This window comes from Lactuca saligna, chromosome 8, assembly GCF_052625555.1.
Source record: "Lactuca saligna cultivar CGN05327 chromosome 8, ASM5262555v1, whole genome shotgun sequence".
In the NCBI taxonomy this organism is placed as follows: Eukaryota; Viridiplantae; Streptophyta; class Magnoliopsida; order Asterales; family Asteraceae; genus Lactuca; species Lactuca saligna.
Genome location: NC_136424.1, coordinates 226,565,593 through 226,583,735, shown reverse-complemented (window position 1 = coordinate 226,583,735; position 18,143 = coordinate 226,565,593). Strand labels below are relative to the sequence as shown.

General features: G+C 36.0%; 1 protein-coding gene across 1 annotated transcript; it reads left to right on the top strand.

Annotated features, from left to right (window-relative positions):
* Positions 1–17,141: 17,141 nt before the first annotated feature.
* LOC145010530 (uncharacterized) lies at positions 17,142–17,606 on the top strand. Its single transcript, XM_078969059.1, has one exon. The coding sequence runs from the start codon at positions 17,142–17,144 to the stop codon at positions 17,604–17,606; it is 465 nt and encodes a 154-aa protein (XP_078825185.1).
* The last annotated feature ends 537 nt before the right edge of the window (positions 17,607–18,143 follow it).

Sequence of the window (18,143 nt, the reverse complement as noted above, 5' to 3'; positions counted from 1 at the left end):
CGAAGATCAGATGAAACAAATGTATCCTCATCTCTTTCATATTCACTAGTATCTTTACTACTTTAAATTTCGGGACGAAATTCTCTCTAACGGGGGGATGATGTGACAACCCGATATTTCAACTCTTTGTAACGACCAAAATGGGTCAAGTATTGTAACCACTTCTGAGTAATAAAATTTACTTTCATAATAAATGTACAAATAAGTTCTATTTATTTTCCTTCTATGATTAAATGTCTTTGAACCATGATCGTACGTGAAAAGAACGCCCAAATCCGACTTCATTTAGCAAAATTATGAATTTTCCAAATTCGACTCAGCAACAGACAGCTAAAAACTCGAATCAGAAATCGAGTGACTTTTGACCGGAATGACCTAAACGAGAATCGAAGGTCTCAACAATGGTATTCTAGCGGTAAAAAGTCTGGAAAAAACCGACATCAGATAAAGAAGTTACGAATTTTCAAAGAAATTCCTTAAACACGATAGATTTTATATTTAATAAAAAAAATAATTTTGGAATTTGCCGACGGAGTCTAAACGAAAGTTGTAGAGCGTAGTCTCACCTACGCGGGGATATAAAGATCATCGAAAACGGAGTTCGTATGAAGAAGATATGAATTTTTGAAGTTTATTAAATAAATTATTTATTTATTTAAATCAATATTCGGATATTATCCGAAGGGGAGTCAGCATACGCGTTACGCGCCGCGTACTGCTGTACGCCCCGCGTACCCGAGAACGCTCGGTCTCAAACAGTCCACGTCGCACGATCCGAAGACCCGACCCGACGTCCCATCCGACCCGCGAACCCAGGAACCCGTCCCGTCCGAGGCAGAGGCGGTCGGGCTCGGTCACGCATGACGCACGCGTACGCGCTGCGTACTAGCGTACGCCCCGCGTACCGAGGCAGACCAGCCTCCCTATAAATAGCATACGAGGGTTTCCAAAGAAGGGGCTCATTTCTCTTCTCTCTCACTCTACATTGCCTCGTTTTCCGTGCCCTTTCAAACCCGAAGCTCTGGTCTTTTGGCTCAAGTCCCGAAGGTCGATTTTACTCCCGAGATTCCCGAGAATCCCGAGGAAAATCCGTTTCCCGAGATGAAACTCTGCCCGGTCTTCCATCTCGCTATCTCCAAAACTTTCAAGTGAGTTTCATACCCCTTAATCAACCGTTTTAATTATTCTAAATACTTTTATATGCTTTCAAAGGGGGGGATTACAAGTAAAACACACGAGTATTATCGTGTGTTACATAAAGAAACTCTTTTATATACTGTTAAATACTCAAATCACATTCGGTTTATAAACTTTTAAAGGAACTTTTATATATAAATACAACACATATGTTACAATAGTATTCGAATCTTTTAAAATATGAAGTTGTTGTAATACATATGTAAAACTAAACTGTTCTTAAATTATTCTTTTTCTAAGTATTTCTAAACAAATAAAGCACACTTTTCGAAACTATAATAGGTATAGTTTTACGAATAGATTTCTAACTCTTATGTACTAGAAACATATATTTCAAGAGGTTTACCTTCGTATACAAGAACAAACGTAACATTTTAACAAGTTGATCTGTTTTTATACCACGGGTTTGTGAGACACTAACTTCATGTACGTTCGAGTACACATCTCAAGTCCTGTATTATATACCAGAATCCCTTGGAGGGGGGAGCATGGTGTTTGTGTATAGATCTATACGGGCTTGACAACCCGCGCCCTGACTGTTAGCTACAGTCCACCGTTTGGGGTGACAAACGTCATAACATTCCAACGCCTGAAGAACGTTGTGTATAGGCATTTCGAGTCAATATTATGGTTATAAAACTCACAAGGGGTATTAAAAACGCATTGATTTACAAGGTTTTCAAACTCATTTATTATTTTACTTTTACATACATTTTGGAAACAAACATTGGTCTCGAGTGAAGGCTACTTTTATGCTAGTAGAAAATATAGGATTTTCTAAACACACACAAGAAAAGATAAAACATTTCATTTCATTTAAACATTGTCATTTAAATACTTATGGAATTCACCAGCTTAAATGCTGATCAACTCTTTCAAAATTACTTGTATGTCCCAGGGATTCAGTAAATTTCAAGTACTAGTATGCTTTTGAAGAAGAGATGCTGCGGCGCCAGTTTAATCTCATATTTTGACATCATATTGTAATTGGTTTTGAACATGTAACTTTTGACAAATGTAAACTTTCAATTATATATATGATGGTTGTATTACTTTCTTTACTATGTATTCATTTGTTACGCTACCACATGAAGTCATCCACCCCCGAACGTTTCCGCCGTTCAGGTTTGGGGGTGTGACAGTTTTATGAAATCCCGTAAACTTTATGAATTGTTAACTCCCTAGGTGAGTCGCTATAATCATACTGTGACTATGTAAACCTGCCACAACGTTTCTCAGGCGTCGCGAAAATGAAATGACATTTGTCACCTGTAGACCTGCAGGTCCCACTGTAGCTAGCAGCAAGGTGTGGGGTGTCAAACCCAATATAGATCTATATACAAGTATCACGTTCTCCCTCAAGGAGATTCTGATTATAACTACCAGGAATTATATCCCGCACTCGGACGTACGGGGAGAGAGAGAGTCTCACAACATAGGTTAACAAGTTTACGTGGAATGTGTGTGGATATAAATCTTTCTTGTATGAATGTACCCTTTTTGTACGAGTGTGTTGAGTGTTGTATCATAAACTATACCTATTATAGTTTATCTAAAATGCATGTAATATGTATGAATTCGTTTATGGAAATGTATTGGTGTTGTGAATTTATCAAACTATACTTTTTATAGTTACATAATACGTGTTCTAAAATGAATGAATAATATTTAATATGAATGACTTAGTTTCAGTTCATAATGATAAACTAACAAGGAAACACATTCAAATATTAGAACTTATGATTATACACTTTGCTCAACATAATACAAAGTGTTATGATATTTACATGATGTTGGCTAACTTTAGCCATTCTGCCCTGTTTTGGAAAAATCATAGAAAAATCATACGAAGTCGATAACTAGATCCGTAAATTCTGATAGTTCACAAAATGTGTCTAGTTTACTCATAATTTTTATCACGATTTTTAATGATCTCCAACTTGGGTGAAAAAGTCCATAATCACAGACTGGTCCGGATTGTTGTTTGAAATGATAGGCAGTTTTGTAAAAATCACCATAAATTGTAGCAAACTCGTATGGAGATGTGCAAGTAGTCATTTTAAAGCTACAAACTTGAACTATTTGCACCTTGTACATTTTTGAAAACAAAAATGTTTAAAATGCCCAAAACAGTCCGTGAATGGAGTTGAACTTTTCTGATGAAGGCTGTTAGAAATATTTAGTTATGTTCTTGATGTTTTTGTTGGATTAATGTCTAAGTCCATAACTATAATTGGTAATACTTGACCCGACCCGGCATGGTCCATTTGGGTTGCATACCATCATGCACTTGGATAGACTATAATGAGAGAAATAAGACACTTATGGTTATTAATATATTATAAGTTCTAGTATATTAATAATAAGAATAATAAGATTATTTAATTAGTATTGATCAAGAATTAATCTAGGATTAATTAAGTGATCAACAGAAGCCTAATTAAATATATGGGTTGATTGTGTAAATCATCCATACTTATATAGTGGGCTAATGCTCCATGGATAATCAAGTTGGGCTAAAACCCATAGGATGATCCATGGATGCTCCATGGTGTATTTGAACCCATGGATCCAAGGAAATGGAAAGCCATGACAATTAAGGATTTACCCTAATTGTAACACTATATAATGGTATTATTCTTGACAAAAAATCGGCCACTAGAGAGTGTAACAAAAAGGGCTAGCCGATTTCATGAAGTGTAGAACTCTCTCAAGTTGTTCTAAGTGTTTTGATGATTGTGATTACATTTGAGGCTTCCACACTATTGGGGCTAGGCACTCAAGCTTCATGAAGACTTTCTACATCAAAGAGGTATGTCTTCTATCTTGTTATATTCATGTTTTGTATGATAGATTAGGATAATACCTTGGATATTCATATTTGCATGTATAATAGAGAAAACATAGATCCAAGGTATTTAGGGTTGCATGTACACTTAGGAGTCTTAGAATGCTCATAACCCAACAGTGGTATCAGAGCCTAGGCTTGTTTTCTTGTTATACTTGCAAATGGAGCTGAAAAATCGAGTTTTGATGTTGTCAGCCCAGCAGACTCGCCGAGTCCATGAAGGGACTCGACGAGTCCAAGGCAAAATTCATCCAACTCACCGAGTTTTGTTCATGCACTCGACGAGTTGGACCCCAGACAACATATTTTCGAGGTTTTTGGCTGGAAATGGACTAGGAACATTACCCTAAGTTGTTTTTGAACTTATAAACTTGTTTTTTAATGTGGTAATGTTCATGCTAATCCATTTTCAAAGATAATTGTCAATAGATTCATGTTTTGTATTAGTTTAAGGTTTAGACTAATTACATGAAGAAGTTTGATATGAATTATCTTGTTCTTATGAGTTGCTTAGATTAATAGAAAAGTTAATTGAAATAGTTGTTTTCAATCCATTTTAATCTAAGAGTTGAGTATAAAATGTGTTTGTGTAACTTGTCCTCAAGTTACATGAAGAGTCACATTAAAGACTCATAAAACTCATAAAAGTTGGTAATGGTTACAAAATGAAGAGTCTTGTGTCATTGAATTTTTTTTTTTTTATGACTCCATAACTTGTCCTCAAGTTATGGAAATTCAAGAGTCACTTCATTAATAAATAAATAAATAAATAAAGTGTAACCTTAATTAATTCCATAAGTTATAAAAATAAAGAAAAGTTAATTCTTTTATTTGTTAAAACTCTTCCATAAGTTATGGAACTTGAAGAGTTTTTGGATTAAAGCTACTTTAAACACATAAGTTATGGAATTAATTAGTTTTGAATAGTTTCAAAACTTGCCCTCAAGTTTTGGAATTTGAAAAGTTTTCACTTATGAATACTTTAATTCCAAGTTAGCCCTTAGAATTTTAAAAGAGTTAAAATTCAACACTTATACTATTTATAACATTAATGGTTAATTATTATATATATGTATAAGAACAAGTCGTTTTACCGTTAGTAGGCCTCATTCACAAAGCCGTCTATAAGGTGGGTATAAGGTTGTTGCCTATAAAATGGCGACTTAATGGGTGTATACTCTCACCCACCGCTTGCTTGATCGGTGGAGGGTCGTTAGCCGAACGGGTAGGACAATGACTTTAAATTCTCCCTTCATTAAAAGTATTAATGATAAATACTAAAGTAACTAAAATCTTAATAATTCCCAATCTTAGTTACTTTAGGAAAAATGTGAATTTGGTGCTAGCCCATGGAATTCACACTTTGTACCTTACCAAGTCGTTAGTGGAGCGTGTGTGGTTAACCGGCACACTAACTTGGACTAGTAAGGACCACGAAGGGTGACTTAATGTTTTTTCATAGATCAATGGAGCGTGTGTGGTTAACCGGCACATTGATTAGGTGATAATATTAAGGGTACCAAGTGAATTGGTATGGTTATTCACACCTTGTTTTGTGATCCTCGGCATCCCAGTCACAAAATTTGAGAGGGCACACTCGAGATTAAAACATGCCATTGAAAAGTTCAATGAATCTCAAAAGATCTAGGAATTTCAAATCCAATTAAAACCTAATAAATTATTTCGTTTATCTTGGTGGAAATTGGTGAATCGTCATTCACCTACCTTCAAATATTTTATAGCTTGGATTACGGCATCCCTCTTCTAAGTTATAAAATAGTTTGTTGGGTCCTAGCCTTAATATTTCATATTGGGTGTCATATTAAGGACTTTAAATCAACTATCTTGAATATCTCCCAAAACATGTCTGGTTTAGACATTTATGATCTTCCCAAATCTCTTGAAGATGATGTTCCTCAACATCATGCTTCACTTCCTTTATCTCCTCCAATTATTCTCCCTCACCCACAAGTTCTTGAAAAGTTTAAAGTCACTCTAGCCCTATTGGCAAGTAAAGGTCTTGGTGTGGTCACATCTTGGAGATGTAGTCACATATTGACAAGCCGGGAGAGTTGGGTGTCAAATTCTTGAGAAAGTTGGTGGTTCAATCACTTTCTAAGTCACATAGTGAGTTCTTTTGGAACACCTATGAAAACGACTATGAAAAGACCCTTAATGATTTTATCTATTTGTTAAGATCAACTTCCTCAAAACTTGATGGACATTGACAATAGTGACACAGGAAATCCAGAAAAGCATTCTCTTCCCAATGGAAAGGGATCGTCCATAGTCAACTCGGTTGAACAAATGGTAAAGAGAAAAAAAAACTAAGTCTGTGATAGTCCCGTGTACCATTATCAAAGGGTCCATATGTTTATATTGCCAAAGAAAGGGGCATTGGTTGCGAAGCTGCCCTATTTACCTGAAAGGTCATAAGGTTGATCAAGTCAAGAGGTTTGACTCTACTTCGGGTAAAATACACTGTATAACTCTATTAAGTTCCTATTTGGAGATTCTTATTACATAATGTGAATGGGTCACATGCTGATGTCTTTTAAGAATCAAAGAAAAGATAGGAAGCTTAAAGTAAGTATATGCTAATTCTGATTGCGAAGATGGGTTTCGATCGCATGGTTCGGTAATCAGAATTTTGAGTTGTTGCTTAAGAGTTATAATATATTGCTTGTGAATAGATAACAACAAGGTTTTCATGTGGATTGTAAGGATAAGTTTTTCCGCAAAGTTTTAAAATAAAAGAAAAAAAGGTTTTAATTTTATTTATTTTAAAAAATATCCTTACAATGGCATCTGTGGAAAATTGTTGCTTATATGTTTCCAGTAATAGCAATATTGGAAAGTGGATTTGATTCTTCATTTGTGGTAGTGTCTGAATTTACCAAATGAAGAAAGTTTTTCATCACCCAAGTTTCAATTGGACAGAAACTTGGAATCATACAAGTTGTATTGTATGATGAATGAGAATTTTCATCTTTGAAAATTAAGACTAAATCTTTGATCACATGTATATGTGAGTCAATTGAAGGACTAAGGAATTAGGTACACTGGGTGTGCGCTGGTCAAGGTCCACCACAAAGATTGATTTGTCATGATTTACTAAAGATTAGTAAATATGATTATACTTATAAGGTTAAGTATAATTATGTAACATTGAAAAGGTTCCAATGTATGGCAGAGCGAATAAGAAGAATCAAATTAGGCAAAAGGATAAAAGTTTCTCAAATCTGAAAAGATGGGAGAGTACTTTAGTATCAGTTTTATGATCATCTTAATGATTTAGAAACCATATCACAAATTCATACTCTAAGGACGTCTTAGTGCATTGTTATGGCTAAGAAGAGAGGTCATGAATTGTTGGATTGGTTAAAATCAAGAAGATGAGTTATACTTCGTTCCAAAACAATTCTTAGAGTCATACTCCAAGATAGTAACATTGAGTGACATAAAGTAAGGTTTAAAACACTTATCAAATGTAGTGTAAAATGTTTTCTACTCTTGTACATTTGAGATTGGTAAGTTGTGATGTGTTGGATGAGACAAAGACCAACTAAGACCAATTGTGTGAAGTGTTAGTCTTGATAAGAATCTGCACTATCCCTTGAATATTTGTTTTGTCAAGGAATGGTTCTTGACTGGGGAAACTTATATGTCAAAAGGACAGTGGGAGCCTTAAAGATCCTGAAAGAGTTTTAAGATTTAATCAAGAGTAAAACCTGTAATTTATCACTAGCACACGACTTAAGGTTTGCAACCTATCGTGTTGACATAATTCTTATTTCTGTACCTACTTCAAATAAGTTGAATTTACATGTGAGTTATCAAAGTTCAACTTGGAAGCATTGGTGGGCCTTGTGTTACCAAGGTGACAAGAAACTAAGATTGAATAAGTTTAATCCATGTAGGGCTGAATTTGTCACTAACCTTATCTTGTGATTATGGTTTTGACAAATTCGCATGGATAGGAACTCATACACTATAAAATCTAAGTGTCATAAGGTTTCTCTCCGATTCATGAAAATGATGGTGAGGAAACGCTTTCACTAAGTAGATTTTATGTAGATATCAATTGTGTTATTTGCATTATCAAAAGTCGTTAGTGGAGCGCGTGTGGTTAACCGGCACACTAACATGGACTTGTGAGAAATGGCAAATGCCTAAGCAATTGAGACTATGATTACGGCATCCCTTTTCATAGTTCTGAAAATTTTTTAGACACACATGTGAGCTATCTAAGAAAGGATGTATGAATCTAAATTTCAGAAGTCCAGCAGATTTCTGAAAATATGTCAGAGCTAGTGGGAGCATAAGTGTTATGCTGATAATCATCATGTTAGTGGGAGCATGATTATTATGATTAGTATTACAAGCTAGCAATGTTAATTATAGAAAACAAAGTTTCAATTCGTGAAGTTGCAGGGGTTGAAAAGTTGTTTTGCTATAATTAAGGGAGAGGAAATTATACTTCATTTCAATTCTAAAGCTTAGATTGAGATTTTAATCATCTTTAGTCAAGAATATATATAAGAATTTTATGTCTGAATGGTTCGACTTAAGAAAATTCTATATATATTCTGTTTTCAAAATTCGATTATGATTACGGCATCCCTCTTCATAGTTAAATTTTGAAAACATGGCAAATAAAAAATATTGTAGCAAAAGACTGGTCTAGTATCATGTCTTTATGTGAGACATCATGAATCGTGTCCCATATGCTTCGGATATAGGATCTATTTCACGTGCTATAATATTCATCCTTTCTAAATTTTCCAAATGCTTAAGGCATTTAGAAGGGAAAAGTCTAGAACTGGATATGACTAAAGTGATTAAGCAATTGTCGAGGACAATCTGAGGTTCGCCAAAGATTGGTTGATCAAGGACAATTAGAAGTATAGTGATAATTCTGGAAGGACCATATTGACATAATCTGTAAGGAGGCAACTCTTGTTCGGAAGTGATAGTCAAATGGGACTATGGAAATGTCTCCATAGGTGGAAGTTATTCAATCTATGTAAGATTAGAAAACTTAATGCAAGAAGGATGTTCCCAAGGAGCTGATCTCCTTTGGAATGCTCTGTAATGGTTGATGTCAAGTCTTTCTGACTTCGTGCATAATCATTACAAGAGGATCAATGCATATAAGTTTAGAATCTAACAGATTTCAGTAAATGACATAAATTTGGAATTCTTGCATTTACAATAAAGATTTGGGATTGTGAAATGAGCATCATTGGAATCATGTTCAATTGATCTACATCACAATGTAAGGATCATAGACAAACATAGTGTGCATACTTGGGGTATGGCATAACTATTGTTTAGAAAACAAAGTGTACATGCTAGGAGCATGGGACGACTGTTGTTTTTATTCAAGTCTTAAGTTGATTATTTGAAACATTGAATAATGTGTAATCAATATGGTGATAAATAAAAAGTGGTTTTATTTATATTCAAAAGGGTTCTGAGACCATATTAGATTCGATTATTATTGTGTTTCACTTTGCATGTTTTGACTTCCAAAATAGCTAGGTTATTTTTTTTCGAATGACTAAGTTATTTAAACACTCCACAGTCGTTCATATGTTGGAAGTAGGTATGAATCAAGACTGTCATGAATCGGGTTTGTAGATGGCTAAATGTGTTTAGTCATGGCAATGGTTGCTACAACATTCATGAGTGCTCATAAGCTATGAGTATTGGAAAAAACCCACGCTCACTTGTATCACTTCATGGAATTTATCTCGAGTGATCGTGAGACGGTAATATCATATAAATCTTCAAACCTAGAGATATGAGTTGTTACCTATGAGTTGGTTGTGCATTGATTGCACGTAAACGCATCAGTAACTTGATGTTATAAAACGTGCCTTTGTGTACAATTCAACAATTAGTAGAACAAGCATATGAGTCGAAGTTTATCTGTTCCTTCTAGAAATAGAAGCGATATATGGGCCCCTCGATGATTTTGTTGTGACCTATGTACCGGCCGGTCAGAACTGAATTGATGTGTTCGATTAAGTTCTTTGTCAAACAAATCGAAAATCGGGAAACAAACTGCTGGACAATAAGTACGACGTTGTTCCATGTATTTGTCCGGCTGATATCATGAGAACAGAGGATTATATGATCCCTTATCTAATGGACAAGTCATTGACAAGATCAAAGTTCATCTACAAGGTCAGAGTTCGACAGAAGCTTTTGAGAGCTATGATTGCCAGTTGGTTCCTGATGTCATACGCAATAATAGTTTTAGACTTATCCAAGTGGGAGACTGTTGGATTAATGTCTAAGTCCATAACTATAATTGGTAAGACTTGACCCGACCCGGCATGGTCCATTTGGGTTGCATACCATCATGCACTTGGATAGACTATAACGAGAGAAATAAGACACTTATGGTTATTAATATATTATAAGTTCTAGTATATTAATAATAAGAATAATAAGATTATTTAATTAGTATTGATCAAGAATTAATCTAGGATTAATTAAGTGATCAAAAGAAGCCTAATTAAATATATGGGTTGATTGTGTAAATCATCCATACTTATATAGTGGGCTAATGCTCCATGGATAATCAAGTTGGGCTAAAACCCATAGGATGGTCCATGGATGCTCCATGGTGTATTTGAACCCATGGATCCAAGGAAATGGAAAGCCATGACAATTAAGGATTTACCCTAATTGTAACACTATATAATGATATTATTTTTGACAAAAAATCGGCCACTAGAGAGTGTAACAAAAAGGGCTAGCCGATTTCATGAAGTGTAGAACTCTCTCAAGTTGTTCTAAGTGTTTTGATGATTGTGATTCCATTTGAGGCTTCCACACTATTGGGGCTAGGCACTCAAGCTTCATGAAGACTTTCTACATCAAAGAGGTATGTATTCTATCTTGTTATATTCATGTTTTGTATGATAGATTAGGATAATACCTTGGATATTCATATTTGCATGTATAATAGAGAAAACATAGATCCAAGGTATTTAGGGTTGCATGTACACTTAGGAGTGTTAGAATGCTCATAACCCAACAGTTTTAACTTGTATTCCCCCCCTGAAAACTTGAGAAAAACATGAAAATGTAGGGGTATGAACTCAACTTAAGTGATTTCAGTAGGTAAGTGTTGAAGAAGAGAAGTGTTCAACCCAAGAACACTTGAAGAAACATTTGAAGATTCGAAGATCTAACACAATTATGAGAGAGTTTGTTTAAGATATCCATGATTCGAGTGGAAATAATTGAGATAATCATAAAGAGAATGGATTATTCTTACCAAATGTGGAGGAAAATCCAAAGATCAGCCCTCAAATCTCGAGTTCTAGAGAGGGAAAATGAGAGAGAAAAGAGTTTACTCTTTTTGGTGAAAAGAGAGGAAATGAGAGAAATGAGGAGAGAGGGTGAATATTCAGCTCTCCAAAAACATGGGGAGGAGTGATGATTGAGTGGAAAGGACATTGATGTGACCTAGGTAAGGTGGGGAGATATGGCTGGTCATAGAGTGGGTGTGGGGTGGTTGCTTGTGTCATAACTTAAGGCAAAGTCAACACTCCACCTTAAATAAATTCCCCATTAGATCTTTATTATTTAGATAATGATTTTCATAAAAATATGTTTAAATTATGAATATTTAGAGTTTATTATGTTAAAATATGATTTTGGGTGACAATCCCGCGTTAAGATAATTAAAAACGGGCCTTAAATGCAAAACTACGCGAAAACCGGGAAGAAAGGCATTCCCAGCGAGACCTCTCGGTCCCTAGGCCGAGGTTCGGTCCTTGCTGGGGGCTGTAGCCGGAAACGAAACGAACAGAGGGAAGCGAAAGGGGCGAGGAAGCGAGAGGCGAAGGCGAGAGAGGGGGTTCGGTCCGGAGATAAGAGGCGACGCGTCCGACCGAAAGGTGCCGAATGAAAAGTGGTGAACAGTACCTTCGGGTTCGGTTCTTCCAGGGCGAGGTTCGGTTCGGTTCCTCTTGAGCAGGGTTCGGTTTCGGTTCTTCCAGGGCGAGGTTCGGTTCGGTTCCTCTTGAGCAGGGTTCGGTTTCGGTTCTTCAAGGGCGAGGTTCGGTTCGGTTCCTCTTGAGCAGGGTTCGGTTTCGGTTCTTCAAGGGCGAGGTTCGGTTCGGTTCCTCTTGAGCAAGGTTCGGTTTCGGTTAGTGGTGAACAGTACCTTCGGGTCCTTAGAAGCTTCTCTCTTCTCGAGAGGTTTCGGTTCCTAATGTCTATTTTCCTCGTTTTTACCCCGTTTTAAGCCGTTTTTGACACGGTTAAGCGTCGGAATGACCCGAATGATTCTAAAAAGTTACGGGAAATTTTGGAGAGAGATTTGGGAGAGATTTTACATACTTGGAGAGATTTGGGAGAGATTTGACATTCTTGGAGAGATTCCTCATACAGAGAGATATTTGAGAGAGATTTCACATACTTGGAGAGATTTTGGAGAGATTTGACATTCTTGGAGAGATTTCTCATACAGAGAGATATTTGAGAGATTTTTCAAGTGTGGCATTTGTGAGTGTTTGGCTCCGCTAAGCAAGTTTCTTGAGCCCCGTTAAGTCATGGTTAAGGATCCCACACACTCCCAATGAGTATGTAACATGGTTTTTATCAGTTTAGTTCATTGATTAGCACTAGGGTTTAGGAAATTTTTAACACAAGACTTTTCTCAAGTGATGTTTTCCCATTAATATAGCAAGTTATACAGTATGAACATAACACAAACCCTAATACACAAGGTTTAATCGAGTTGACCGGCTTGACTTGATGACTTGACTTGACTCAAGATTGACGATTTTCACAACCTTGCAGTACGCGGGGTGTATAGCTTGATGTACGCGGGGCGTACATTGCCAACCCAAGAGTCGGGGTCTCCACCCAGTACGCTGCGCATACTGGGAGTTATGCCCGGCGTAACCATCAGACCTAAACATTCCTCATTTCTGGTCTTAATCGGTTAAGCCATAACTTCAACTTCTAGATCCGACTTTATTTAAGCATCCTTACTCGTAAAGTCGAAACTTTTAAGCCTTGGCATGGCTGTAAACGCTCTTACACTCCTTAACTCCTTTCCATTTCAACTCAAGGATATAGATCTCATGCATGGTCAAACATTCACGTCCAAGATTACATTTTTATGAATCTACAACTCAAATGGACCAGAAATATGATGGATCTAAGCTAACGGGGACCATTTGCTCATAAAGTCTCCACCTTTGGGACCAAAACCCTATAAAATGGTCCATAAAGCATACCACAAGAACTACAAGTCAAGATCCGAACTTTTTACCTTAGAATGAAGCACCAACCATTGCAAAGCCCGGATCTACACTTGAGCACCAACTTTTAGCCTTCCCAATGGACTCTTCTTCTCCTTTGCTACCTTGAAATGACACCACCAAGCTTAGAACACTCACAAATGGGCTAGGAACGAATAAACACTCTCTTAGGGTTTCTTTCTGAGGGATGGTGGCTGGGGAGTCGAGCCAACACATCCCTTTTATAAGCAACCCAACAATTAGGGTTTTTGATTATGGGCCGGTTACGCCCAGCGTAACCCTGGGTACGCCCAGCGTACCCGAGGGAGAACACGTTTAAATGAAGTGCGCGAGTTCGCGCAGCGTACTCCTTGTACGCCCAACGTACTCGCTCATCATGTAAAACCCTAAATGACATAAATTAAAGATGAAGGGCTGAAATAAAAGGGTACCTGGATTTCGGGTTGTTACAAATACAAGTTAAACATGCCAAATATCATATCAGTCATATGTGATTGGTAACCCGTATGCATAAGGATTCATTACACTGCCAACTGTTTTACCAAGAATGATACTGTAAATGGTTTTCTAAAATGTCTTTATGTGTTCAAAGCTTTTCTCAAATTTCCTCTTTTGCTATACCTTTTATTTCAAACTCTATTACAACAGCATTTTAAACAAAGGTTTTCTCTATTTTATCAAGGTTTCAATGAAAACCTGTTTATGATTGATTTTCTTAAAGTATAAAGGTTTTCCAAAGATTTCATCAAAGTTTTCTTCCATGTTTTATACTCCTACTTTATTAGATACTACTGCTTCGATTATACATCCTCGTAGTTAATGCTACTACTTTGTTAACACTTTTACTTCGTGATACGCTTTTACTTCACGATACGCTTTTACTTCACGATACGCTTTTACTTCACGATATGCTTTTACTTCACGATACGCTTTTACTTCACGATACGCTTATACTTCACGATACGCTTATACTTCACGATATACTTATACTTCACGATACACTTAAACTTTGTGAAACACTTCTACTTCTCTAAAAACTTAAACTTCGTTAAATGCTTATACTTAGTTAAATGTATGCCTATGCTTGTATAGTTATATAAACAATGCTTAAAGGCCTTAGGAAGGCTAGTTCGCCCTATTTCCTTTTCTTCGTTGAGATGTGGTCTGGTGGGATTGGATGTCCATCCAAAGTTCGTTTGATCATTAGTTATATTTTATGTATACGAGCATAGACATATAGGTTTACATTAGTCAGTTCAGTTGTGAGTCTCTATCTTTAGTCCAGTATTTCACATCAGATCTCACTACACGAGATACAGCTTCAGTACACGGCCTTCTCCGTTGTCAGGATAGTAACCAGAGTCTCTTGTAGGGAGAGCGGACATTGTGTGTATAGCTATACGGGATTGACACCCCCGCATCCTGATTGCTAGCTACAGTCCACAGCCTACCAAGCCAAGGGGTGAAAATGTCATATTCATACCGACGCTTAAAGGGTGTCAAGTTCTCTAGTGTCTATCAGTATGGTTACGAGTATCTCGGGGTTACCTTATAATTCATGGCCTTAAAGTAACGGGTTTTTAACACTGTATTCACTGTATACACTGTATTCACTATATTTAGACCTTGCTAGACGTATCATTCATTTGATACTGTCTGGGGTCTGTGTTCACTATTTTCAGACCTTGCTAGACGTATCTTTCATTTGATACTATCTGGGTTCTATGTCTCCTCTAGTTAGACTGAGTCAGGTGCATCGTTCATTCGACACTCTCCTGGAGTCTATGATTTCTTTTGCCTTAGTCAGCAGTCTTCACTGCTAAGGCATATGTTATTTTCTCTGATATTCTCCTACTTTCTTTGAAATCAATACCATATTCTGATAATGATAATGTTAAGGGAAAAACTACTTTTTACCACATAACTCTATCTACTCTTGGTAGAAGACTGCTTTTAATTAGCAAATATAGGATTTTCTAGAAAGGACTCTAATTCACTGTATACTTTAAAGCTACTACTTATATAAAGTTATTTGGATGAAATGACACTAAATACTTATGAACTCACCAGCATTTGTAAAAATGCTGATACTTGCTTTTCAAATAACTTGTATTCTCAGGTCAGCTTTAGACAGGTACAATCCAGGAGCTTTTGGATGAGGATAATTTAGTACCAAGCTGCATCTATATTATCACTTGTATTACTTTGATGATGTAATGTAATGTAAACCATGTAAAACTATTACTATTAATGCAATGGTTGTTGTACTTTGATTACTATATTGCATATGTTGTGATACTTGACATGACGTCATCCACCCCAGAACGTTTCCGGTGTTCCGGTTTTGGGGTGTGACAAAAGCAAAAGAAAAGTGTGAGTTTTTAATGAGGGAAAAACAAGCTATCAATGTAGACTTTTATTAAAAAACGGTTTACCGTTTCGTGGTCATGACGAGTCGGTTAACTCAGAAAATAGAGGGCTATACATTGAAGTATTAAAAGCCATTCGAGAGACTAGTGAAGATATTTTCAACAATACTTTAGAAAATGCTCCTAAAAACAATCAACTAATTTCCCCTAAAATTCAAAAAGAACTTGTGCAATGTTTTGCACAAGAAGTACTTTTGAGTATTCGTGAAGAGATTGGTCAAGATGTTTTTGCTTTACTAGTTGATGAATCTAGTGATGTTTCAAAAAAGGAACAAACGGCTACTGTTTTGCGTTATGTCGATAGTCTTGGCTTTGTGAAAGAAAGATTCATAGGTCTAGTGCATGTGAAGGATACATCTTCTTTGACACTCAAAAACGCCATAAATGAAGTACTTACAAGTAATAAGTTGAGTTTTAGTCAGGTAATTTTTTTTTTACTTTTTTGTTATTTCAATTTAATTAATATATATATATATATATATATATATATATATATATTAATTGTTTTAAATTTTAATAGATAAGAGGACAAGGTTATGATGGGGCTAGCAATATACGAGGGGAATTCAATGGTTTGAAAGCTTTGATATTACTAGAGAATGACACTGCTTTTTATGTACATTGATTTGCATACCAACTTCAATTAGTAGTTGTGGCTGTAGCAAAGAAGCATGATGGTGTTAGTGACTTTTTTGAGCAAATTTCGTTAGTGGTTAATGTAGTTTGTGCATCGTGTAAAAGAAAAGACTTACTACGAGAGCAAGCAAGAGAAAGGGTGCAAAAAGGCTTGTGTAATGGTGAACTTGTAACCGGAAGAGGGTTAAATCAAGAGACTACACTTGTTCAAGCGTGAGAAACAAGATGGGGTTCACATTTCAACATACTCACAAGTTTGATGAAGTTGTTTGCGGATGTTCTTGTAGTTTTAGATTTTGTGAAAGAGGACGGAGGGTCATTGCAAACCGTCAACAGGCATCTGGAATCTTAGCTTATTTTATATCATATGAGTTCGTTTTTAACTTACATATGATGTATGACATTTTACACCTCACGGGTACATTGTCAAAGCAACTTCAAAGAAAAGATCTAGACATTTTAGAAGCGACTTCGATGGTTAGAGGGACAATGGAGGCATTGCAATCTTTTAGAAACATATGGTTCGCTAGCATTTTGCCAAAAGTATCCTCTTTTTGTCAAACACACAAAATTGATACTTTGGATATGGAATAGTTGTATATTGGTGCCAGAAACCGTAGGAATACAAAGACTAATAGGTTTCATTTTGAGGTTGAAATCTTCAATACGGTGGTAGATATGCAACTTACAGAATATCGGGATCGATTTAATGAAACAAGCACCTAATTACTAGAATACATGGGTGCTTTGAGCCCTTGTGATTCATTTGCACAATTTGACAAATCAAAGTTATTGAAGTTGGGTAAGTTATACAAGTATGACTTTGATGATTCAGATATGATAGACCTTGAAGGACAACTTGAGATATTTTATCACTCTTGCATCAAAGATGAGTGCTTTACTAGTTTGAAAGGAATTTCCGACCTTTCTCGTTTGATGGATAGTACGAGGAAGCATAGGTCTTATCCTTTGGTTTATAAGGTATTAAAGTTGGCTTTGATATTACCCGTAGCGGCTGCAAGTGTAGAAAGATGTTTTTCAAAGATGAAGCTCTTGAAGACCGACTTGCGTAACAAAATTGATGATGAATTTTTGAACGACGCATTGCTTTGTAATGTCGAGACCGAGGCACTTGAGAAAGTTGAGAATGAAAAAGTAATTGAGCGGTTTCAAAAGATGTCTGTACGAAGAGGACAAATTTAAATTCTAATATATCGTTGTTATATTATGTTTAACCAGAAAACAAAAAATTGTATTAGATGTTTTATATTATGTTTGACCGGATTTTTTTTAATGTTTTATATTATGTGTGATGGGAAAAAAAATTATGCAACCCCTACTACTAATTCCTGCGTCCACCCCTGCCTCGAAGCACATATCAACTCTTCTCGAAATGGAGACATACAAACACACTTGTAATTTATTTTAACAATGTGTTTGGTAAGGTGATGCATGAAGCCGAAAATGATGAAAATTAAAATATTTTGCTAGAGATTGTTTTTGAGGCATACTGTGTTGAAGCTGACAAACCTTACTGGCTTGCTGAGTTTTGGCAAATTGTATGGCAGTGTCCGAAATGGCTTCAAATTTAAAGTCATTGTCTTCTAATTTTTTGTTGGTTGCGTATTTAAATTTCAAGCGGTCTTGTGTTTTAGTTTAAGTTAAAGTGTGATGTTTTTATATTTGTAGTAGTGTTGTGATGTTTTTAATTTTTAGTAGTGTTGTGATGTTTTTAATTTT